This window comes from Saccostrea echinata, unplaced genomic scaffold (assembly GCF_033153115.1).
Source record: "Saccostrea echinata isolate AGI-Se365-2 ecotype Australia unplaced genomic scaffold, CSIRO_AGI_Sech_v1 ptg000009l, whole genome shotgun sequence".
In the NCBI taxonomy this organism is placed as follows: Eukaryota; Metazoa; Mollusca; class Bivalvia; order Ostreida; family Ostreidae; genus Saccostrea; species Saccostrea echinata.
In genome coordinates, this window is record NW_026889758.1 from 14206536 (window position 1) to 14234025 (window position 27490).

Consider the following 27490-nt stretch of genomic DNA (forward strand, 5'->3'; position numbering starts at 1 on the left):
GGATTTAGGTTCCCCACTTCAAATTAAGATTATCATGCTATTTCTCGAAGACCTTTTTTCATGTTGTCGAAAAAGAGGAAATGCGTAGTTTTCACTATAATAATAATTAAAGGTGAAGGCCATAGGTTCAAAGTTCGAACTTTGATTTTGCATACAGACGACAGATGTTGATGGTTTGATTACAGATTGACGGGTTTAAAACATTAGATAATGTAATTATTTGTCAAAAACGTAACAAGTTGTAGACGTTGTGTATGTGTAGCTATGATGAGTGAGTTTGGGTCGCTTGGCGATGGAATTAGAAGTTCTCGGAATCCTTCATCTCGGAGTTCAAATGATAGACTTTATCCAAGTCTGTTTCCTTCTGACGAAGAGGCGGAAAGTGACAATGCAAGTGAGTTGTCGGTAGACAGCGAAGCCAGAGCAACACCTCCCCCTGTGAGACTGAAAAATCCCCTATTTCCTAAAAAGGAGTATGTTGATAAGTTAAGACCAGAGGAAATTCGGTGGTTTTACAAACAGGATGGCGATAAAGAATGGACGCCGTTTATTGGATATGATTCCTTGAGAATAGAATGTCGATACCGGGCGTTACAAAATGTAGAGGATGAAAAGGAAATTGACACTGATGTAATTTTGGTTCTTGGTGGTTTATACCAAGTAGATGTCTCCAAAAAGAAGTGTACACCTGTGTATTGGTCAGGTGTGTATTGTTAGCTCACCTGAGCCAAAGGCGCATGTGAGCTTTTCTGATCCAAGGCTGTCCTACTTCCGTCTGTTGTGTGTTGACTGTCGTCTGTACACTTTTCACTTTTTCAACTTGTTGAGAACCACTGGGCCTATTTCGACTAAACTTTACACAAAATATCCTTAGGTAAAGAAGATGCAAGTTTGTTCCAATGAAGGGCCATGCCATCTTTCAAGGGGAGATAATTTAGGATAAGTTCAAGGCATGGCCCTCTGGACTAGGGCGGGGCTACAAAAGGCAAAAGTTTTACATGGGAATATATAGAAAAAAATCTTGAGAACAGCAATGTCATGGATATTCATATTAATATGGAAGATATTTTATGACACCCACTCAATTTATGCCTTTTTTTTATTATCTCCCCTTTAAAGAAACTGTGGCTTTTTATTTGATTAAAAGAACTGCGAATGATAGTATTGTTCTCCCGCCTACCTCCAAGTCAATTTTCAAAAGTTAACACATTTGAATGATTTTTCATATTTATGTAGATATTTATATGAATTTTCATAAAACTTTACTTATTTGGGAAAACAAAGAGAGGTAACTCTATAATTTTGGTAAAACTTGTGTTTTTCACTATAGAAATCAATGAAAATAATTTTTTTTAAACATTTGTTTTGCATTGAACAAAGTTTTACGGCCAAATTGCCATTAGTATTGAATTAAATGGGTGTAAAATGTAGGCGGGAATCGAGAGTTAGTGTGCATAGTTCTTGAATACCCTTCACAGAAGGATGTTTTGGGATATTAAAAGGTTGGTTGAAATTGAGATAGGTGATTCTGGAGAAGTCAAAAATGTGAAAAGTTATCAGATGAAAGTCAACAGATGGACAGAAAGAAACACAATGGATGACAGGTGATCAGAAAAGCTCACTTGAACCACTGGTTCAGGTGAGTAATAAATGATAATGAAGTCAAACAATTATAATTTACAGTGTGTTCTTGGCCAGTTATTAAGTTGCAGTTTTGAGATGCCTCAAGATATGAAGTCGGGTTCTAACGCTTTGATATTCAGAGAGGATCTAGAGTCCATCCCATGGTACCAACTTGACTTTTTACATTATTTCTCAATTTAAATACATGAATATTTTGATCAGTAGATCAATTAATCCCCCCCCCCCCCATTTTTCTGCTTAAAAGAAATCCCAAAAGTTCAAGTATATTATATTGACACTGCCTAATGGGATTTAACATTACTAAAATGGCCACCACTTTGGAAAGGGATCCATCATTATTCATGCATGCATGATTTTCCATTACTTGCCATCAATAAGATAATGATGTAGCTCATGTTTGGAATCTATTTATAGGTCTCGCTCAGATAATCTATGGAAATATTTTATGACAACTCCTTCGTGCACTAAATTGACACCAGTGGCTGAAATTCTCATTTTTAATTTCTATAGACTTTGAAAATTGTGTCAAACAAGGTTAAAGCTTCAATTTATATCCAAGCAGATGAAGAATGATTTTCAGCCAATAAAGTATTGATGATCAGAATTAAATCACTGTTGTTAATTACTTAAATGGAGAAAACACATGCAAATAATAATGAGTTTAATTAATTCATCTTGGTCTAATAAAATGATAAATTGCATGAAAATGTCACAGAAATAGAACTCTTTTTTTTGTGTGCAGTGTATATATTATAGGGGCCTAAATTTTCTATTTCAGGACTAATAAATTTGGCATTTTTCATTTAAATGCACTATTATATAGATACTATATTTATCTGAGGGTAACATTTGAAAATTTTCACCCTAAGAAAACCATTGTCAACTGAGGCTCAGGGAGTGAAAAATTTCAGTGTTACCCTAAACTACATGCAGTATTTATTATATACTGAATGCTTTATACAAATAAAGGTGAAGCACAGTGCAATGATTCAGCACTGTCAATATTTTTTTTGGAATATCACATGTCATCAAGCAATGTTGACTTTTGCTAAGTTCTATTGGCTATTCATAATTGTGCTGCAGGGTGTAGTTTCATTATTCAGAGGGTAACTGCCTTTTTTTTCACAAATATTCCTCGATGAATCAAATTCATGTAGTTTACATGAAAGTACATGTATAACATTTCCTAATATTAAATTTATGAGAATGAACAAAACCTTGGCTAGTTGATGTATGTTTATTTAAAAAGTAAAAAAAAAAACAGGGTAGTAAAATAAATAAAATTGAATATTTTTCTTATCTGCATGTGCCACAGAAATTTTGTAGTTTAAATTTCTGCAGATCGAAGAAGCTTATTGTAGACCTAAGCTACATGTATAATTCTGATACTTTTTTCATTGAGTACCCCGGTACATATGTTCTTGATTTAAGATGAAGTACCCGACCAGTGCTTCTGTTCAAACAGAGATGGCCAGTGGATGTTTACATATAATACTAAGCCTATGTTATCCTTTTATTATTGCAGAGATAGGAGGGAGTATCAAGGTGTAAACAGTATATATTGATTGGTCATGTGGTAACAGATGTACCTAGTTCATATGTACTTGTAATATTGAAGTTTGACTGGTCAGCATGAACACTGAAGCATGTGATACTTTATTAATATTTCTTTTTTTATAAAACGTATAGTGGTTCAAGCTGGAGGTCATTTTTACATGCATATAAATAATTATATAAAATTTCATGGTATACATGTTGAATGTACAGTCATATATAAGAACAAATGACCCTCATGATGAATGCAATTTGAAGCATATTTGGTCCATATTTACCCACTGTACCCAGTAATTAAAGAGAGAAAACATTATTATCTATCCTCACTTATATAAGGAACTCAAAGATCTTTAACATTTAATCATTTATGTGATTCTGATTAATACATACTAAATGTATAACAGGTTTTTTTTCTACTGTGTTTTGTAAAATGACAAATTGCTTGCTTGATATACTGTAAAATTTGATTAATGTCCTGTAGCAATTTAATTAGGCTGTCCCTGCAGATTCTCTTTATCCATGATTCAATGTAGATAATTTTCTTTCACAGTTTTGCTGGTATATATATAAATGTACATGTTATTGTGGTATATATTTTCAGATTTAGTAGAATGGTTATATCACACAAGTTTAACCTTCAACAATTTTGACATACTTAGGTGATGAGTCCGACATTACACAGGGTCTTTGGTTCTATGAATATAATGGACAACCACTGGAGGATGGCTACGGAATCCAGATAGAGACAGAACATGTTGCTAAATTCATGGGGCACAGTTTGGAGCAGGAACATCTCTCTCCACAGAAAGGACCAAAACCAGGTATAGGAATATTGTCAAAAAACTACGATCATTGCAGTGTAAATTTTTGTTCTTATTCAAATCGCTTACGATGTCTCCCTCCCCAGCTAGGTACTATATCTACCAGTATATAGTCCTAGCTACAACAAAACTGAAAACACCACTACACCTCTTATAACTACATTGTATGTAGTATAAACATACAAGTGCAGGTAACACTTAAGTCCAATGAGTATAACAGAGATGCATATTTATATAAAGATTACTGTATACAGGGTTATTTTTGTCCCATGTTATTTTCGCCCTTTTACACTTGCGAACAATTTTGCCCCATTTTAAATTTGCCAAGTCACAATTCTGTTTAAGATATTATACTGTTTTTTTAATTTGCCGCGTTTTAAATTCCCACCTGTGAGTAGGGCGAAAAAGGCGAAAATTTCCCTGTATACAGTATGTTAAAAAATGCAAACACAAAATAATACACGTAATGATCGAGAGAGAAACAGCTAGTTACTTATAGTATGGTTAAGCTTACAGCAATTTATCCAAAAAAAGACTGTCACAGAAATTTTTTTTTATCCCCCCTTTTCCCATACATTTGATTTCTTGATTTCCTTGTAGTGCAGCATTCCATGAGATTTACTGACTTTTACATAGAATGGAATCATCCTAATGAAATTTATCTGTACAGTGAGGCAGCATCATCAAGATTTGTACGAGGCTTTAAAAAGAAACTGGGAATGCAGAAAGGTATTTGCTTTTAGCTCACCTGAGCCAAAGGCTCAAGTGAGCTTTTCTGATAGAATTTGTCTGTTGTCTGTCCTCATCCTTGTCCTCATTGTCGTTGTCGTCATTGTAAACTTTTCACATTTTCATCTTCTACTCTAGAACCACTGGGCCAATTTCAACCAAACTTGCCACAAAGTATCCTTTGGTAAAGGGGATTCAAATTTGTTCAAATGAAGAGCCACACTCTTTTGGAAGTCCCAACCCTTTATTCTTTAAGTATTTTACCCTGGATATCTAGAATACTCAGATATCTCAAAGTTTTTTCTTGGTCCCACTGAGTTTGAGATAACAAGGTTTGAATGTAATATAAAAGCATCCTCAGGTAATGTAGATCTGAATTGTTAAGTGACATCCTTTGCTCTATTTGGCAAATAAATGAACATTAACAATTATTGCTTCCAGGCTATATCAACAAAGATCACTCTTCAAAAGGCTAAAGCATCCACTCAAAGCTACAGTAATAAGCATGAAAAATATTTATTTGCATAGTTTATGTAAATGGGGTTTTTGTTTACTTTATTGCAGTTGACTATTGATTTTGATTATTGCCATGGTCATTTGAGGCCATATTTACATATATATACTCTCAAAATCAAAGTATCAAACACTGCATGCAATGCATACATGTGATATGTACCGGCTGTACGCAAAATGTACAGTTTTTCGAGCCCATTCATCGTGTACCGGCGGGACACCAAAATTCACGGAATATGAAAATTTGCACAGTATTTTGAATTTCTCGCTAAATGCCGCTATTTTCCTCTCATTCTCGCTCGCGAGACACTGGAAACGTCACCTGTGTTTGACACTTGACCTTCTGATAATTGTGTAGTGTACACAAACCATCCCGTGCGAAGGTGTGAACTGCCAATTGGGATAATTATCTTGCTATAAATCCGTATCAAATACCCCTTTAGGTAGCTTTATTTTTTAAGGGGTACTTAATTACTGTTAATGTTTCGTATACGTAACTTGATTTAAAAAAAAAAAGCCAAATTTTAAAGTTGATATACAGGACTTAATATACGTGAATCTGACCAGTGCTCGAGCTGTGAGGCACGATGTTTCGGGACCACGACGTTTCGGGACCTGACTAATACGACGTTTCGGGACTAGCAACAAGACGGTTCGAGACTTGGGTAAAGACGATTCGGGACTTGAGTTAATTTTTTTCGGGATCTAAACAAATTATTTTATTATGGTGATATAGCATATTATTCTAATTACACTTAGTACGTAATATTCCAAGCTAAATTCGAATTTTAATTTTTATGTATATATATAATAAAAATTGTCATAAAGATATACTTTGATGGAGGTTTTTTCATAACAGACGAAGAAGAATAAATCTTTACAATATTCATTTTTATTTCTTTTTATTTTTTTTATCAGTTTTTTTTATTAGTTATTTTTTCTTGTGTGTAGTGATGGGGGGGGGGGTCCAAAATTTAATCTTCTCAGGTTGATGATAGATATTTTAAAATATTCAAGTGATCTCCAGCTACCGTCGAATATATCTTTAAAAAACATGTCAGTAAATTGTTAAAACAACAACTGGGATCAGGTACACATATCCCAACTGATACTCTGTACATAGGGAGGTGTTACGTACATGTATAAAGACGCCGCCGGTAATGGGAACTAAAAAGATTGCATGTGTGGTTTCTTTTGAAATTATTTTAAGAAAATAAAAATCTAAAAATATGGAAAAAATATCGTTTGTTTATTGGTAAATGAAATAATTCAGAATCAAACAATAGTTCAACAAAATATAAAGGTTTTCAAAATGTTTTGATCTTGATTTTGTCTACCTTTTCCCAAACGGTTTCAAATATTTTTTTTCCAAAAAGTTTTGGCATAGTATCTGTAAGATTCTTCCCTGGAAATGTTACGAAAACATTTTTAAAGTTTCCAAAACATTGTAAATAAACATATTTTACAAATGTTGCGAGAACATTGGCCCTAAATTTAAAAAAAAAATACCATACTTTAAAAAAAGCATTAAATGGTATAAACAACATGATTTCATTTGATATCGTTTCAAATAATGTCTTTAAAAACATTTTAAATTTCATCATAGCTTTATCTATTTAATGTGGCAAGGTGGAAATTTGAAATTTAAGTTGACCTGTTAACGTAGTCAATGTCGAATGTCTTTTAAACACTTTTACAACGTACATGTAGCATGAAAAATTTAATATTTGCAAAATAAATAATATTTAGTATTTATTTACAGTTTTATTTAAAGTTTGTCATGTACCTAACTATGTAACACCACATATAATATTACGCACTGGTCGGGTAAATAAGATCGATAATTGAGTTTCATTGAGATTTGTAGTCTGTGTATACACAGTAAACATATAAATTCATGCAGACATCCATATCATTGTATACAAATTAACAATTTTGATAGTACAATAATATATAGCGGGAATATTTGGGACTTTCGTGGGAATAATTTTTTTCTAATTAAAATAAATGAATAAAATCGATTACTTTCATCATTTTTCTTAAGCTATCGAGTACATGTACTTTGCATAGACGAAGAAATTGTCTAACTTTGAAACGTTAAGATGAAAAATAAGTTAAACGTGTTTATATTTTGAAAATTAGTAAGTTTGGTTTATTTCCAAATGTTGCATACATGGTATATATATACACATCATACTTTCAGTAAAATTTACTTTACAAGCTGTTCTTTGACGTTATATAAATACATGCTGATTTTCTTACCCATTTCGTTTTTTTTTTCCTTCTCTGCTTAACGTATACATGGATGTGTAGGAAGTTTATAGCTTAAGTTATAACATTTCTCTTACCCGTAACATTTTGTATAAATTTGCTTTTATGATTTTTCTGCATATATAACCTGAAATAATAATTATAAATTTTATACATTGATGTTTAAAAAGTTGAACATGGAATATTTCAGATTCTGATTTAAAACAACTACCCGTAAAACGTAAAGTTTTTACTACACATGTGCTAGCTTGAGCCTTTGTAAATTTTGTAAACAAATATGAAATCAAATACCTAAAATTATTATTAAAAAGGAGAGAAAGAAAGTCTTAGAAAGAAAAACACGTCCGTGGTCTTCACACAGCAGTTACGATTGTCTCCCGGCTTTAATTCTACAAACTCCCGTATCAAACACTATAAATAAATCAAATACATATTCTAAAAAAAAAAAAAATTGAATTAAATTTTGGTCAGATGTTAATCAAATACTTTATAAAGGTAATATATCAAATACTGTAATAAGAAATTAAAGAGACAACACCGCGGGCGTTTGATTTTCTCGGCAGGCGTGCTCCATGCGGCAGGCAAACTTTAAAACTAATAAAAACTCCAATCAGTGCTTCTTAAATTATAAATTGTGTATCAAACTGAGAAATTATACATGTCTAAACATAAAAACACAAGTAAACAAGTTTTATTTCATTTCCATTACAAAATATTTAGAAGTCCCGAAACGTGTTAGCCCAAGTCCCGAAACGTGTTAACCCAAGTCCCGAAACGTGTTGTCAGGTCCCGAAACGTCGGGGTCCCGAAACATCGCGGTCCCGAAACATCCATAATTCGAGCTGTGATTCGCCATTTGCGCCAATTGCGATTTTTTTCCAAAAGTGGCGAAAAGAAATTCAAAAGTGGTGAAAATGAATTTTTTTCAGATATACCAAACAAAAGTGTGTGTACTCCTGGCTATCTCCTTTGTTTATTCAATGTATACAGATTAGCCCCTTTGTTTATTTAATGCAAGCAGACGTGTGAATTCAGGCTGTGAAAACTCCGTGAAACGTACAAAACAATGTACATGTAGGAAATCACGTCTCGCTTGAACGCACACAGCTGACAAGGTAACTTCAGCCTGGAGCAGTAAGGGGATACAAAATTACTTGAAATAATATAAGATGGATTAAAAAAGGAAAGACAAAGTGTTTTTGGGAGATGAAGTTAGTTAATAAAAGATTTTAATCAATAAAATCTGGATCTATATAGATCGTTTTTTAAAACCGAAAGTAGGAAAACATGACGAAAATTGCAGAGCATGGCTGCTAATTTTACCTGATTAAAGTCAAAATAGTGTGTTCATTTATACCATAAACTGACAAAGAGTGAAAGAGATACTGGCTTGGAAACAAAACAATACAATTATGCTGAATTATTTTCAATTATATGAATTTACATGATTGCATACATCCAGTGTCCAACAGTCCAAGTTGTTAAATTTTAAACCTGATTTTGATTACTTCTTTTCACGATAAATTGTTGATATGATTAAATTTTTCACTTATTATATTATTTTTTCATTTTTAAAAAAAAATTCATTTTTTTTTACTAAGTCTGTAACCCCCCTCCCCAGGCTAAAAAAAATGTTATGAACAAGAGGACATCTACTGTCAAGAGTTGGCTAATATCAATGTAACAGAGACATTTTGTGCCTCTGCTGGGGATTGAACCCGGGGCCTCTGGCTTGCCAGTCCAGTGCTCTACCAATTGAGCTAAAGGGTTAACCCACTAGCCCAAGCTAGTAGGATGCCATGTATCTTACACTACCACATTGTCCCCCTCCAGAGAATGAGATGTCCTCATCTCTTTTGGAGTGCCGACGCCTGTGGGGCGAAGTTCTGGGGGCAATCACTTTCACCCGCCAGAGAACACCCGGGTCCCAACGTGGGCGCCAAATGTAACAGAGACATTTTGTGCCTCTGCTGGGGATTGAACCCGGGGCCTCTGGCTTGCCAGTCCAGTGCTCTACCAATTGAGCTAAAGGGTTAACCCACTAGCCCAAGCTAGTAGGATGCCATGTATCTTACACTACCACATCAATATCAAATTAATTATATAAATGTAGAAATAATTCTTATATTAGTTTTGTAAGTGGATACAACTTTAAATTTTACAATTTTAAAACAATGCCTGTGATATAAACAAATTGAAATAGTGCTATTAGTGGAGTGATTAGCATTATATACACTTGTCGAGACGAGATGTAAGATTGCAATTCTTTTCAACGTGAAAAATGGCCAAAAATATTTTCGGTCCAGTGGGAGCTCTGAATCTGACCCAGATCTTCGTAGGTATAAAATATACGATGTTTATTACAATGAATACTATGGAATTTCAGAAGAATTTAAGCGATATTTTATACCATTTTTTGTACCGTTTTTTGATAGGCAGTGTACAGTTTTTTCACCCAAATTCCAGTTTTTTTATGGCTCCTGTACAGTTTTGTGGTCTTTGACTTATCACATGTATGGCAATGCTACCACTTTTGAGGTCTGAATCTCCCTCTTTTTAATCATAGTATAGGTAGCATGTATGGTTATACAATAGTCATGTACTTTACATTATACTTTACCAGCTGGTACAAGGCTGATTCGAGGCTATAAATATGAAGCAGTGATGGATGACAAACCAGCTGACATTTCTCATCTTATATTTGTCATTCATGGCATTGGACAGAAGATGGAGACAGGAAATATTGTCAAAAGAGCTAAAGAGTGAGTGTTTCCAGATAAGACATTGGATACAAATCATAGTGTATTCAAATCTCAATCCTGTTTTTTTGCATTCAAAAGAAATCATTAATGAGATATATATTATTGGTATGAGAAGTAAGGGGTAGTGGTGATGATCACTTGTATCTATTCACTGAAACTGATGGTTTCTTCTTTTAATATTAAACAACATCAGAAGGGATTGTTGTAAGCCTTTTGTATGAGACTTGAAGCAAAGGACTAATTGTAGGCATCATTATCTATAGTATAAATTACAGAAAAAAGTTAATTCACTTAGAGACTAAAAACAGCAAAGTGGTACATGATGCATTAGAAGTTCCAGTTAGCTTTTCCTCTTTAAGTACATGTATAATAATTAAAGCTGTATGGTCTGATCTTTGTGCTGTAAGAGAGTTTTGATTTATCCTGTTCAACATTTACAGTGTACAACCTAGTTTCTTATATTCCAAAATTACACCCTTAAATTCTCCTCTGTTTTTGCAAAGAAAAAAAAAAACAACACATGAAAAAAAAAATACCAGGGGTATTCAGTTTATCAGTTTTTTAGCTCACCTGAGCTGAATGCTCAAGTGAGCTTTTCTGATCATCTGTTGTCCGTCGTCCGTCTGTCTGTCAGTCCGTCCGTCTGTAAACTTTTCACATTTTCAACTTCTTCTCAAGAACCACTGGGTCAATTTTAACCAAATTTGGTACAAAGCATCCTTGAGTAAAGGGGAGTTTAAATTGTTAAAATAAAGGGCCAAACCCCCTTACAAGGGGAGATAATCAAGAAAAGACAAAAATAGGGTGGGGTCATTAAAAAATCTTATTCTCAAGAACCACTGGGCCAGAAAAGCTGAAACTTATATGGAAGCATGCTGGGGTAGTGTAGATTCTAAATTTTAAAAATCATGACCCCCCGGGGAAGGGCGGGGCCATAATAGGGAATCCAAGTTTTACATTGAAATATATAGAAAAAATCTTTAAAAATCTTCTTTTCAAGAACCACTGGGCCAGAAAAGCTGAAACTTATGTGGAAGCATGCTGGGGTATTGTAGATTCTAAATTGTTAAAATCATGACCCCCAGGGGAAGGGCGGGGCCACAATAGGGAATCCAAGTTTTACATTGAAATATATAGAAAAAATCTTTAAAAATCTTCTTCTCAAGAACCATTGGGCCAGAAAAGCTGAAACTTATGTGGAAGCATGCTGGGGTAGTGTAGATTTTAAATTGCTAAAATCATGACCCCCGGGGGAAGGGCGGGGCCACAATAGGGAATCCAAGTTTTACATTGAAATATATAGAAAAAATTTTAAAAATCTTCTTCTCAAGAACCACTGGGCCAGAAAAGCTGAAACTTATGTGGAAGCATGCTGGGGTTGTGTAGATTCTAGATTGTTAAAATCATGACCCCTGGGGAAGGTTGGGGCCACAAGAGGGAATCCAAGTTTTACATTGAAATACATAGAAAAAATCTTTAAAAATCTTCTTCTCAAGAGCCACTGGGCCAGAAAAGCTGAAACTTATGTGGAAGCATCCTTGGGTAGTGTAGATTCTAAATTGCTAAAATCATGACCCCCGGGGGAAGGGCGGGGCCACAGTAGTAAAAGTAAGTTTTACATTGAAATACATAGAAAAAATCTTTAAAAATCTTCTTCTCTAGAACCACCTGGCCAGTAAAGCTGAAACTTTTGTGGAAGCATCCTTGGGTAGTGTAGATTCTAAATTGTTAAAATCATGACCCCTGGGGGCAGGGCGCGGCCACAATAGGGAATCCAATTTTTATATTGAAATATATAGAAAAAAAATCTTCTTCTCAAGAACCACTTGGTCAGGAAAGCTAAGACTTTTGTAGAAACATCCTGGGGCAGCGTAAATTCTAAACTATTCAAATCTTGACCCCTGGGGGTAGGGCGGGGCCACAATAGGGAATCCAAGTTTTACATTGAAATATATAGGAAAAATCTTTGATAATTTTCTCCTCAAGAACCTCTTGGCCAGTGTAACACTAGCGGTTCAGCTAGAAATTGTTTTCATAGAATTAATAATTCGCTTAACTACTTTTATAAATGTACCATTCGTAAAGAAGACATAAGATTATAAACATTAAACAATTAAATTTATTAAGTGCATTATCAACAAACAATTTATTTAGACGACAAAATTCACACCACATTCATACCGAACTAATAATAATAAATGTTTAATTAAAATAAATAATTAAAATCATACCATAAAACAGACTGAAAAACCACCCCAAAAATCTAACGTATCTATTCCTATGCATATAAAAATATGTGACAACAAGTCGTAGTTATTTATAACTTTGACTTGTAAAACTTAACACCAAGCTTTACTGTATTTAACAGGTTAGCTTGTTAAACTCCTAAAATACTTATTAAATAAGGACACAAGCCATGGTTATTTATAACTTTGACTTGTTAAACCTAACAACAAGCATTACTGTATTTAACAGGTTAGCTTGTAAACACTAAGGGCAAAGAAAGATAACTCTAATAATTATAAGTAAGTTTATCGAGAAGCAACGTTTAAAAATTCCCAAGTACTCTAATAAAATAATTTCTATTAAAAATAATTGAAGAGAAATTTACATATCTAGAATAATTAAATTACTGTATGAAAATAAAATAAATAATTGACTTTCGTTGAACTAATCAACTTTAGTCATCATAAAAGAGAAAGATAGCAAACGTATAACTTTAGTTACATAGTTTGCATTAAAATAAAAATGAAATAAAATTGAGTAAAAATGTAAAATAAAATAATCCTAGATAAATTAATTACTAAAGAAGACTACTCAGTCATAGACTGTTGAGTCTTTAAAACAACCGATAGCGGACAATAGTATTTTACTATTTTGTGTCCTACACGGTAAAACCCTATCCTAAATAAATAAATTAAAAATAAATTCCTAAATAAAAATAAATAAATAAAATAAAAGATAGACAAAATAAAAATTAAAATAAAATCCTAAAAAAAATCTGAGAGTTCCGTAAAACGGACCTACCAAATCAAAATAAGCAGAAGAGTGACTAAAAAATCTCAGCGTCTAACTTTTATATGACTCTATGACAGAAAATAACGGAAAATGCTGGAAAATGACTGATATTAATGGAATTAATAATTATGAAATTTCATTGGATTAACAATTAATGATCAATTATATCGAACAATCTGATTGGTCAATTGTAAAACATCACGATCTTTCACGTGAACAAGTGTCACCAAATATTCTATACAAGTATGAAATAATGAATTTTTACATACTTATCAATTAAATAAAAATATATTTCACAATAAATAATTAAAACAAAACAAATTAAACTTAAAACAATATTCAGTTTATCTCAAAATACAGTCATTCATAAGATACCGCCATTCAAACTCGATATATTTATCGGTTATATTACAAATGCAAGGATAAATTTATCAATTACTTTAACAAGTTTCTAAACCGGAAGTACATCGTAATGAAGAGCAAAACTGTCAAACAATGTGACAACAGAAGTTTAGACTATTTCACAGGTATTATATCTACTAAATAACACTAACCAAACAACAATTACGTACTATTTGACACAGTTATAGTCTTAGGATGTATGCTTAAGTGCTGATTTACAAATGACATACTTTATTAATCTTTTACCAAACTCTAACTCAGTTCGAATTGTCTCAGTCATGTTTATGTTATAAAAATATATCAATCTACCCTTGTTTCACAAGTATATACATTTACAATTAAGTGACTTAGGTACAACTCTGCGAACAGCACATTCATATAAAACAAAATAAAACTGTGAATAAACAAACTTCATCAACCCGCTCCAAATCACCACAATGCATGATAACATATTACAGTCATTGACCCTATTTGATAGAAAAATCAACCCGCTCCAAGCTCACACAAATATAGCAAAATATTACAGTCATTCACTCAGAATGATTAAACACTGTCGTGGATAAAATAAAAAGTTACACCATGTAACCTAACATTACTATTATTACATCATTTAAAAAAGGGGGGGGGGGTCACATGCACTACAGCCAGTAAAGCTGAAACTTTTATGGAAACATCCTGGGGTAGTGTAGATTTTAAATTGTTAAAATCATGACCACCATGGGTAGGGCGGGGCCACAATAGGTATTACAAAAAGATCATCTGGTGAAGAACAGCAGGGCCAAAGTTATTCAGGTGAGCGTTGTGGCCCATGGGCCTCTTAATTTCTGTGTGCATCTAAGTTCTGCTTTGTTCATGAGGATTTCTGAATCAAAGAAAATAAATCTGAGTAGATTTGGTATCAAGGTTTTTTTAGGTCACACGAGTCACTTAAGGTGACTTGTTGCTATCTGTTTATATCTGTTGTTTTTAGTTGTGGATTAACATTTGAAAATTTCAGCTTCTGCTCAGAAACTACTGAACCAATTTTAACCAATTTTGGCATATAGCATCTATAGGTAAAGAGGAACAGAAGTTGATAAATTAATGCTAGGGTGGGCTCTATTGTTCATATAGTGAAAATACATTAATTCTTTGAAAATCTTCTTTATTTCTTCACATTTATCAGACAAACTAAGTGCATGGTTATGATGAACAAATGATTTTAAAAAATGTTATTTACTTCTTGAAAACTTTTCAAAATTGTATAATCACATGCACATAGCTTTCATTTTTAGGCTGAGAGAAAAGGTAACCCAGATGAAATCCAAGTATTTTAGCCTGATAGAAAATTGCTCTCACAGAGCGGAGTTTTTACCAGTAGAATGGCGATCAAACTTGAAACTGGATGGAGGTAACTTGAATTTTTCTTTTTTCTTTTTTTTACAAAGTACGAGGGTTGTTAGAAAAGTTCGCGGACACCTTGATTTAAGGAAAATAGATTGTAAACTTTGAAGAATGACGTATATCTAATTGAATTCTTATCTTTTGTTTATTAGTATGTAAAAGATCATGTCCATTTACAAACATTTTGAAAATATACTTCGATTTTTACTGCGCGGTCATCGGATTCACGGAGCAATCACTTGACGTTTTATGACGGTAGGTGACGTGACAACCTGATTCCAGACCTGTGAAGATTTTTCACAGTTGTAAATATCTTTCATATCTATAGACTTTTCCTGTCGTTTTCTGACTTAAAAATTAAATAAGTATATCAAGACATGTTATATATTTTTTAATGTCTTTTGTGGCGTATCGGATATTAGTGAGATCTTTAAAACAATGTCTATGCAGTTCAGCGATCAGATATGAGAAACAATGCAAAATCCATTGCGATGAGCAGGATATTGGGGTATCGCAGGAGTTGATAATCAAAAATGCCCATCCTTCCATTAATTCTTACAAAGTTGCTACCACTTGAACATTTTGGTACTAGATATGTCTAAGCCATCCCCAACAGCATTTAAAAACATTTTAGTCTCTTTCGGGCATTTCCCTGTCTGCACACATTTTTAATAGCTCGGTGCTCCAAGACATTCAATGACGTTACCATTTCTTGGCTTTGTTTTTACGCATTGATCATCTATAATTAGTGATAAAATAGTCATAACTCCTCCAATGTAATTCAAATGACGTTTCATAAATATCTTAGTGAGAGGTGAAATATCATAAATCTTTATGCGCTACAACAGTGCAATTTTTAATTTCAAAATTATGTCTCTGAAATGTAAAAGTGCGAAAAAGTAACATGCTCCATGAAGCATATTTTATCTAAATAATTTCGCTGTTTATTTTTTAAAGATCATCGGAAAACACCAAATTTTTGCATATTAATTGGAAAATACGTATAGTTTTTACCTGCAGAGTTTTACTGATTTCATGCAAATAGCGCGCTCACAATAGAACTTGTCCGCGAACTTTTCTAACAACCCTCGTACATAAACAGTTAATTATCAAATTATGAAAGAAATCAAACAAAACTGTTTGTTACAAATTGAAATGTGTACCTGTGCTAGATCATGTATTTGTGGGTATCACAAGATGGTAATTTCTAAAATTCTTCTACATTTAGACATGGTGGACTTGATAACACCACACAAAATGAGAGGAATGCGTTCTATTCTCAATAACAGTGCAATGGATATTCTGTACTATACCAGCCCTTTATATAGGTCAGAGGTTAGTGCATATTAAATGCTATTTATAGGTTAGGTAAAGGTTAATAAATCTTACATTCTGTACTACAATCCTATATATAGGTAAGAGGTTAGAAAGTTTCAAAGCTATTCAGCACTTTGTATATTTCAATCAGAGGTTAGTGCATTTGATATTCTTTATTACACTAGCTTTTCATACATCTTCTTTTTACATGCCATATTATGGTATTAGTTTTCCTGTCCATCTGTCTGTCCAGCCTTTTCATGTGAAAAATTGTGACTGCGTACATGGCGTAAATTTATCCCACACGGAAAAAAGTAGGTCTACAATATATTTATATATATACACGTTTGTAACTGAGATGTGTTTACTTTTTAAATTCAAGATAACCCATAGTTTACAGAACGAGTTGAATCGACTATTTGAAATGTTCTGCACGAGAAATCCCTACTTCCAGGTCAATGGAGGAAAAGTCTCCATTGTGGCCCATTCTTTAGGTATGTATCAATGTAAACCTTGAATTTGCATTTTAAAGGTTTTATTATGTTAAGCTATTATTATACCTGGGGCATACAGTGCTTTTCATGTCCATCCTTCTGTCCTTTCATCTGTCAGTCTGTCACATGTTACATTTAGTTCAGTCTTAAAGAAACTGCTCAAGAAATTTTAACTTCAGTCCATACACTGATTAATATTATTAATATTATTATTAAACAATTTTGAATACAGTTTTTCACCATTTACAAATTTTCCAAGAATCTTGTATAACAAACATGTATGTGGGAGCATAGCAGGAACAACAACTCCGGATAAAGAATGAAATATTGACATTGGGAAGAAAAACCCTGGTTGAATAACAACATTGTCAATAAATTGATGGCTATCATAAGTTGGTCTTTTTGAAAAAAATATACATTACGGACTAATTTTCGTATATTGAATTAAAGAAAAATATCAGAATGGGAAATGTGTTATATTTCAACTTACTTAAGATCAAGGCCTGGTTAAATTAAAATGTAAACTGTGCAACAGTTTAAATATGACCAAGCAAGAAGTATAGCTCTGGGTAGAGTTTAGCCTAATTTACACACATGGCAGCAAGATTTGTGAAATATTTATAGGTATACTGAAATAGTGCAGTCACATCTTTAAAAATCTTCTTTTCAAGAATAGCAAAGCCATGATTAGTCATGTGAATATGGAAGCATCTTCAGATAGTATTGATTCAAGTTTGTTCAAATCATGACAGATGGGGGTAGGGTGAGGTCACAACAGGGAATCGAAGTTTTACATAGGAATACACAGGAGAAAAAAAAATCTGCTGCTGAAGAACAGCAGGTCCATATTGACTCAGGTGAATGTTTTGGCCCATGGGCCTCAAGTTTGACTTTAATCTCAGCAGTAAAATATAAGAAATGTTGAAATAACAGATGCATAAAACTGTACATGTATTATTAATACCACTGGAACTAAACTTTAAAAATAGAACCATCAGTTTAATAGACAACAATTTAAAATTTTATGGCTTTCCTTGGTGTCAGTATGTATAATGTCACAACAATAATAAAACAATGTAAGCTTAACAATAACAGGTCGAGGAAACTATATTCTTTGACATCAGAATAAATTTACATATTAAATAAGATACCAACGTGACTTACTGTTACATACTGACCAATCGGCTAAATGAGTTGAATTGCATTATGGGTTTACTACAAGAATACGTCTGAAATTTTATGGCAATTTTTATACTCGTTCTGGGAAGCACATTATAATTTTTTGTTGCTTTCACAGATTAAATACTATATGTAAATTACTGTATATTATTTCAATGCTAACATTTACAAACAATTGATTTATAGACATAGAATTCTCTTTCTCTCCATTCTATTGTCTAAGGCAACTTATGGACAATCGTCTATAGTCCCATTTTGTTCTTTAGTGAATACAAATTTCACGTAGAATCCCTGAAACAAAATTATAGTCACTAAGATGTCCACACATATTATCTTCTGTAAGCCATATTAAGTTTTAAATGCTAACTTTGTGATGGTTTTGTACAGGAATTTCAATGTATTATTTAACTCAGAGAAACAGCTTTGTTTCTTATGTGAACTTGGAACATCTTTATTTATAGTGCCTTATCTTTGTATTTTTTTATAAAAGCAGTGACATTGAGTTTCGATTGTCTTTCCTGCATTTCAATAAATATTACCTCCTAGGTTTACCCAAACCGCGTGTTTGTAGTTAAATGTAAACATGTAGTAAACCATAATGCTCTGCTATTCATTTATCGGATTGGACAACTTTTCACGCTAAACTCCACTTTGTACCATAATAACAATTACCATATAAGGTAGCTTCCTCGACCTGAATAACTATGATGTATTAGAAATAAGATATCTGTTGAAGAACATTGACAGTGTTGATACTTTTGCTGAAACACACAGAGTAGGCAGAGTGAGAGATGTTCTTAAGATTGACTTACATTTATGTAGCCCATTATCTAAACATTGAAATAGAAATAGACGTTAAAATGTTTGTGAAATGGGAAAACTCCATTGCAAATATTAATTATATAGACAGGTTTTTCATTGGTGATTTGCAAATGTGAAAAATGTTGCATATAAAATGATAGTAGGTATACTGTACTTAAAACAACTTTCACCAAGCTTGATAATTAAAGTTTATGTAGGCTTTAAACAATTAAGTCACAAGATTTAAATATCTGCAGTTTTAAGGTTCGATTGGTATATCATGTGACGTATGTCACTCTGTCTCTTTTATAATGGAATGAGAGCGAGCATATGTTAGATATAAAAGGAAATAAGACTTTTTAGTGAATTCTAAAATATACAAACTTACTTAATTAAGGCACAGTAATTTGATGCATATTTTTGAAATATTGTATTGCAATATTCTTAATTTTTTTTTTTAATACTTTTAGGTGCTGTTATTTCCTATGACATTATAACTGGTTGGAATCCAATCCAGCTCTATGATCAGTTCGTTAACTCAGTCATTGTAAGTTCATATCAATGTATCATTATACATTACTTTTTTATTGCACTGTTCAAATGCAGCATTAATATTTTATAAACAGACATTTTAAATATATATGTCAGTATTTTTCAACATTATCTCCAAAGCTGTTTTTGCATTTTCAATGGAACCTGGCAATTGTAACTTAAGTATTTTTTTTATTAAACTTCTTGATGAGTTATGTCCTAGACTGAATTTTGTGAAATTTGAGACCATTTGACATTGTATTGCTAAGGGAGACAATTAGGTAACTTGGAGAATTATCTGAATTAATGAGGATTATTCTTAATTTCTTACTCAGCAAAACCATTACAAAAGCACCATTGCACATTTGATGTAGATTCTAATCTTTGCAATTCATGGCATCATGGTTATAAAGCTAAATTGGCAAAATGAAAAATATCTAAGAATTTCTGTGTAAATTTTCAAATTTCTTGGTACTCGAATATATTTCTCCTCATTAATGTGCAATGTAGCTAGGCCTAGGATTGTTTCAACTTTAGCAGAAAAATGCAAGGTGTGGTCAAAAATATAGGGTTGAAAATTTTATAATAGAAAGTCAGTAAGTATATATAAAAAAATGATCAAGAAAAAAGTAAGTACCGATAATCGGATTATATACAGGTATACTAATGTAGTGTAAATCAAGAAATGTATAGATCACACCCAAGGCTTGAATTATCCCACAGTCAGAAATCTAAACCTCTTCATTTTTTTTTCATATTTTCTTAAATCACATCTAACTGACAGCTAAATTGTATCATTTAAACAATCAGGCATTTTGTTACAGTGGTGGTTTAGATTGAAGTTTGTTATATTTATGGCAGTTAGGGCCTAGGATGGGGCCACAGTGGGTTCTTAATGGTTTATGATGGAATACCATTACAGATGGAGACCTTGAAGATTTTATTCTCAATGAAACAGCTACTATTTGTCAATTTAATAAACATCCTCAGTTTGTGGAAATCATAACTTGTACATGCCAGGATGGTGAATGTTGCTCTTGTCTTAAATGTAAACTTTGTACATGTAAAATAAAAAAAACATCTTTTCTGTAGGAGGAAGAACAAAAGGATTCTGATTCTAGTGAAATAAAAAAAGAAATACATGAAGCCAGGCAAAAGTAAGTTAATCCGTGACTAATGTGACTAAATGAGGTTTCTACATAGTGAAGAAAAAGTTACAGTAAAACCAAATATACCAGGTAATAGGGTTTATTGCAGGAACAAGGTTAAGTTAAATACACAATAAGATAGTAACCAGAAGAATCAAGACATACTATAGTTTTATATAAGAATTACACAATTAATATAATTCATAATTGGCAATATTAATTTACACTATAGAAAACACTGTAAAGACAGTTTAACTGTGACAGTGGAATTTTGCATTCTAACACATCAAGTTTGAGCTCTGATTTGAATTTATTTCATTCAGAATTAGTAGATATTTTGGTTAACTTTTTATACTATAACAGAGCTACAGCAGTTGAATCAATTCTAAAAGATGTTCAAGAAAAGCACAAGAAACAAAGTGGACCAACACTTTCTTTCACAGTAAGATATTTTTGCTGTTTAATAGGACTTGGTGGCCATGGCCATTTTTAGACCATTTTAAACTTTCTGGAAAAGAAGAGCTTGTGATCTGTATAAGATTAGGAGAATAGGAGGAGATTGCATGAAATATGTAAATGTTAATATCTGCATGTGCATTTTAGAAAACATTAATGTCATTCATCTTCACAAAGGAATCTGTAATTTATACTCATAGTCAGATTTTATGTGTAAAAGTGCCTTGTTGTAGAATATTATGTTGATTATTTCTTTATAGATAGAGAATATGTTCTGTTTGGGTTCCCCTCTAGCAGTGTTCCTTGCTCTGAGGGGGTTCAGACCTCAAGGAAAAGGTACCCTAGATCACATCATGCCCTCAAGTCTCTGTAAACGTCTCTTCAACATCTACCATCCCTACGACCCTGTTGTAAGAAAATTTATTTTAAAGGTTTATTTGAAAATCAAAGAGAAACTGTACTATAGAAATCCTTGTTAATATTTTATATAATAACAAAGAAAGTTATAGATGTGATGCTGCATACTTGTAAAAAATGTTTTATGCCTCTCAGTCTTCTTAACTCTGAAATTACCTCCAGAGTTTGAAAAAATGCCCCCGTTTGGTGCATTAGATACTTTTAGTGGCAAATGGTTAAAATATCATTGCTTAGTGCTTTTATGATATGCATTTCATGGATTTTGCAGGCATACAGACTTGAACCACTCATTCTGAAGCATTACTCCACAATTATGCCTCTTCCTATACATCGATTTGATGGCAAACAAAAAGAATCCTACAACTCCATGAAAACAAAAGCTTATGCTGCCTTTAAACCATCAGTCTCTGCAGAAAAAATATCAGACAAAGGTGATCCTGTTGATGGCAATGATAGCACTGATTCTGTTCCTCATAGTAGCCGTGAATCTTCACCTGCTCGTAGCCAAGGCTTTTCTGTTTGTGGGTATCTGTATGTATGGTGATGGTTTTAACCATTCCATTTTTCCTTTGGTGATGGTTAAATTTGTATTTCACAGTATGCATATACATATTTTCCATTACTTTTGTTACTTTTCATTTTACAACTATTTCCACTAACACTATTATATAGCCAAAATAATTTTATTATTTGAAAATCACTAATATTTGGTTTTATAATGAAAATGCTGTTCAGGATAGCTGTGAATGTAAAATTTTTAAACAATACCTTTGACAGTTAAATGGTTGAAGGGTAAGGAATCGGAGGACATGTCCGCAGAGCTAAAGATGTTAGAGAAGATGGAGAAGGATGTCCAAGAGATTGAGAAACATATAAAAGAACGCAAAGAAGTTCTCCAGGAAGTTGATCAAACAGGTAAAAATAGGCCACTGTTCAAAGCAGTCAGTGGTTTAGTGACATCCATTTATTATCTTTTCTCCATGTTTACAATAACTGACAGGTTTTTGTCACGAAAAACTTTGAGAAAAGGTATTCTGGAATAGTCAAAATTTACAAAAACAAGAAAATATATAAACCAACACCTTAAGTTGAAATTGCGAAAGAGATTCTCAGGAGTGGATACCGAAAGATATTCAATAGAGTCTGGAGCTATAAAGACATAAACAAATCACAACATATTTTGAGATTGCACAGGTAGATATATTTTGTTGACCGAATTCAATTAAGACTGCAGTCATCATCAGAACAATTAAAGGACTTATCGCATGATTTTTCAAAAATCTTAATTTTATGAAAAATATTATCTACAACCTTGTTTATTAAAATTCTGAATACAATAAACATTATTGAAAGCATATTTTAAGAGATATTGAGAGTTGAAATTCAAATACGGCAATATGCATATTTCAGTCGGATTTTGGCGAAATACTGCTCTGACGTCATAGGCAACAATTCAGTGATAGAGAGATGAGAAGTTGCACACTATTTATGGAGTTATCAACGACAAATGCAGCTTATTATGAAAAAATGCTGAAAAAATTAATTCCTAACGTGATTTTCAATTACTACAGAAACATTAACTAGTTCTAAGGTGTAAGAATTTTGAGATATTTTCGTTTTTTATTCGAAACATTTAGAATCTGTAGGTCTGATTACGGCAATGTTTCGTGATCGGAAAATTATTTTTCAAGACCGCCATTCTTTACAAAACATTTGAAGGCAATCTTGCATAAATTAATATTATGTTAAAAACGAAGAATAACAAAGTTATGTAATTTAAATTTGTGAATCAAATAAGTTCATACATGTGATAAAATGACAAGTCAAATTGTATTGTTATGGCGAGTTTCTTCGTCTTCGCTGCGTCTCCCTCAATATCGTCGCTGCTATTTTTACAATGTTAACGGATTTTTCAGATTATTTCTTGCTGACAATTCTAAAATATAAGGTTGGATATTTAAAAATCATATCGATAAAATCAGTGATTTGGTCGTCCATAATGCAAAAAATTCAGGTTGTATCGCGTATATTTTAGTAAGATTTACGTGAAGAGCTGATCAGCATTGTCGCCTTTGATGTCACAGGGTCACGTGATCGCTATCTAATTAACTTATTTTTAATTCAGGGGTTTTCATTTGAGTCAATAATTGGTTAATTACCGCGGTTTTTCCGCAGTAAAAACACAAAATTTATAAACTTAATTTCAAATAATTTAGAAACATGCGGTAAGTCCTTTAAGGATTAAGGTTTAATTGCTATGCTTTTTATCTACCTCTCTGTATAATAGACCAACTTTTTCATTTTGGTAGTAATATTTTTGCACCAGTAATCATTTCCAATAAATTTTACAGACTTGGAGTATAGATTGGATTACCAACTACGTGAGGCTAGTTTCTCCAGTAGCTATTTCTCCATGCTGACTTCACATACATCTTATTGGACAGACAAAGATGTTGCTTTCTTCATTCTGTCTCATATTCATCCAGAGCTCCAAGAATTATGACACCCCCAGTCTATAGCGTTTCATATAACTATAGTCAAAACACAGAGTTACATCTGGATATGTTGTCAAGTGCACACATACAATACAAAACAATACAATAATCTTTATTTAAAATCAGCTGATTTCAAAAATGAAAACATAACCTCTTAAGAGCAAATTTTTGACATGAGTTGAAAGTAAGAATTCAACAACTGATCGAGATTTAAATAATACAAATATTTTGTCTATTTTTGGAAATAGATTTTTCTGCCTCTGCCATGAATTGGCTTTGCCGTTCTTCTGTTGTAACATCATTCTTTTCCATCTTATTAGTTCATTAGCTCATTATTAGTTCATTTACAAGTTCAGACTGCATTTTCAACTGGTTTACTTTTGAATTTGCAGGGAGACTTCATAAATTAAACATTTAGTTTTAAACTGAAGTACATGTAGTATTTCAACCCAAAAACAAAATGGGGATTGGGGAGGGGGGTGTAATCTTTTTAACAGTTAAGAAGAAGGTAATGCAGGGGAATAAATTCTTCTCAAGAACAGTGGGGTTATAATTAGTCATTAATATGCAAGCATCCTCATGTAGTATAAATTCAAGTTTGTGGATTAGTAGTGCATTAGTGTTCGAGATATTTTCAGCTTCTTCTCTTGAACCACTGAACCAATTTCTTTTTTCAGTTTTACAAATTGAACATATTTAAATAGAAAGGCTATGTACAGCATAGGTTTTAGTTTATTTTCTACCCAGTTTAGAAACTAAAATTCTTTAATTGGAGAAAAAAATGTACTTATAGTGTGATGATAGCTAGATCACATTAAATATTACTAATTCTGAAAACTGGCATCGTACAGTTTGATTTCTAGTGACCAGTTCACATGAACCAGAGGTTCAAGTGAACTTTATTGATGGTTACCTGTCTGTTATCTTTTCAAATTTCACCAAACTTGGTTCTCCCCCCCCCCCCCCCCCACCACCAAATCATGTGACATTTTAGAGAACTTTATCATTGTAAATGAAAGAATGAAGACTTTACTCAATATTATATTGTTTGAAATTGTAAAGAGGGTGACAAATGACTAATTGGTCCATAGGCTGCTATTTTATGCATAAATTAATACTACCTTTTTATTAAACAAGCTTCCATTAACAATTGGGCTTCAAAAAGTCAGCAACCAATGAAAACATTCCATCCTAAACCAAGACAATTTTCTCAGCTCTCCCAGTTATAAAGGGATTGTTGAAATAGGATCTAGGATTTTTAGCTCTAGAGATGTATTAATTGTTAAAAGGGTGATTTTGGTTTGAAATTTTTTATAATTGAGAGCATGAATGGGTGAATATAACATATGTATTTACAGGTTAAATAGTTTTTTTGCTCACCTGAGCTGAAAGCTCAAGTGAGCTTTTCTGATCACCCATTGTCCGTCGTCCGTCCGTCTGTAAACTTTTCACATTTTCAACTTCTTCTCAAGAACTACTGGGCCAATTTTAACCAAACTTGGTACAAAGCATCCTTGGGTAAAGGAGAGTTTAAATTGTTAAAATGAAGGGCCAAGTTCCCTTCAAAGGGGAGATAATCAAGAAAATACAAAAATTGGATGGGGTCATTAAAAATCTTCTTCTCAAGAACCACTGGGCCAGAAAAGCTGAAACTTACCTGGAAGCATCCTGGGGTAGTGTAAATTCTAAATTGCTCAAATCATGACCCCCGGGGGTAGGGCGGGTCCACAATAGGGAATCCAAGTTTTACATTGAAATATTGTAGTAAAAATCTTTTAAAATCTTCTTCTCAAGATTCACTGGGCTAGAAAGGCTGAAACTTACATGGAAGCATCCTAGGGTAGTGTATATTTTAAATTATTCAAATTCTGACCCCTGGGGGTAGGGCGGGGCCACAATAGGGAATCCAAGTTTTACATTGAAATATTGTAGTAAAAATCTTTAAAAATCTTCTTCTCAAGAACCACGGGGCCAGAAAAGCTGAAACTTATGTGGAAGCATCCTGGGGTAGTGTAGATTCTAATTATTCAAATCATGACCCCTGGGGGGAAGGGCGTGGCCACAATAAGTACTACAAGGGGGGAGAAATCAGGTGAAATACAGCAAGGCCAAAGTTACTCAGGTGAGCATTGTGGCCCATGGGTCTCTTGTTTTTTTTTTATTATCCTTTAATATTGAGAACTGATTGTTCAGATATATTTTTGCTTGGATATTGGTACACATACAGCATATGTATAAAACTCTTACAATATATTATATATTTCCTCATGAGTACCCACACTATCTGTGATATTTCTTTATTTGAATTTAGTCCCACCCAGTGTTGGGGAGTGGTATTATTTAGCTTTATATATTTGTTAATCACTGTCTCACACCTTATTATTACAAATATAACTTTTTGATTGAATGCATTTTTATTTAACTTAATGCAAAGATAGACTAACCATGCATAATTATGTAAAATGGAGAATAACTCTTTCAGTACGCTACACTTCAACCTTGGCAATAGTAGTGTGACTTTCGTAATAGATGTACTTATAATTGTCAAATATATGTCAATCATCTGTTATATTTTCCAGTCCAGTATGTACTTGTAGATGACACAAAATATTTTAGCAGACTACAAACTCACTATTATGTGATAAAATACTCTTTGTGTTAGTAATTTTAAAAATAGATAGTCTTTTTAGCTCACCTGAGCTGAAAGCTCAAGTGAGCTTTTCTGATCACATTTTGTCTGTAGTCCGTCTGTCCGTCTGTCCGTCTGTCCGTCTGTCTGTAAACTTTTCACATTTTCGACTTCTTCTCCAGAACCACTGGGCCAATTTCAACCAAACTTGCCACAAAGCATCCTTGGGTGAAGGGGATTCAAGTTTGTTCAAATGAAGGGCCACGCCCTCTTTCAAGGGGAGATAATTAAGAATTAGTGAAAAATGAATAGCATCTTTAAAAAATCTTCTTCTCCAGAACCACAGGGCCAGGAAAGATGAAACTCATATGGAAGCATCCCCAGGTAGTGTAGATTCAAGTTTGTTCAAATCATGACCCCCGGGGGTAGGGCGGGGCCACAATGGAGGATCAAAGTTTTACATAGAAATATATAGGAAAAATCTTTAAAAATCTTCTTCTCAAGAACAGTAAAGCCATGAAGAGTCATATTTATATGGAAGCATCCCCAGGTAATGTAGATTCAAGTTTGTTCAAATGATGACCCCCGGGGGTAGGGCGGGGCCACAATGGAGGATCAAAGTTTTACATAGAAAAATATAGGAAAAATCTTTAAAAATCTTCTTCTCAAGAACAGTAAAGCTATGAAGAGTCATATTTATATGGATGCATCCTCAGGAAGTGTAGATTCAAGTTTGTTCAAATCATGACCCCCGGGGGTAGGGCGGGGCCACAATGGAGGATCAAAGTTTTACATAGAAATATATAGGAAAAATCTTTAAAAATCTTCTTCTCAAGAACAGTAAAGCCATGAAGAGCCATATTTATATGGAAGCATCCTCAGGAAGTGTAGATTCAAGTTTGTTCAAATCATGACCCCCGGGGGTA

The 27490-nt window shown here is 33.0% G+C and overlaps 1 protein-coding gene across 1 annotated transcript; it reads left to right on the forward strand.

Moving 5' to 3' along the window:
- The first annotated feature begins 199 nt into the window (after positions 1 to 199).
- LOC133181823 (phospholipase DDHD1-like) lies at positions 200 to 26617 on the forward strand. Its single transcript, XM_061316446.1, has 14 exons — positions 200 to 703; positions 3858 to 4019; positions 4620 to 4748; positions 10156 to 10294; positions 14989 to 15104; positions 16326 to 16432; positions 16797 to 16908; positions 19359 to 19435; positions 20512 to 20576; positions 20931 to 21009; positions 21284 to 21433; positions 21709 to 21961; positions 22218 to 22355; positions 23792 to 26617. The coding sequence occupies exons 1-14, from the start codon at positions 265 to 267 to the stop codon at positions 23941 to 23943; spliced, it is 2118 nt and encodes a 705-aa protein (XP_061172430.1). The 5' UTR covers positions 200 to 264; the 3' UTR covers positions 23944 to 26617.
- Positions 26618 to 27490: the final 873 nt, after the last annotated feature.

Coding starts and splice junctions, on each gene's coding strand:
- LOC133181823 (XM_061316446.1), top strand. CDS start 265: ATGATGAGTGAGTTTGGGTCGCTTGGCGATGGAATTAGAAGTTCTCGG. Junction 16,433..16,796: donor GCCCTTTATATAGGTCAGAG/GTTAGTGCATAT, acceptor TTTAAATTCAAG/ATAACCCATAGTTTACAGAA. Junction 21,962..22,217: donor TAGCCAAGGCTTTTCTGTTT/GTGGGTATCTGT, acceptor TACCTTTGACAG/TTAAATGGTTGAAGGGTAAG.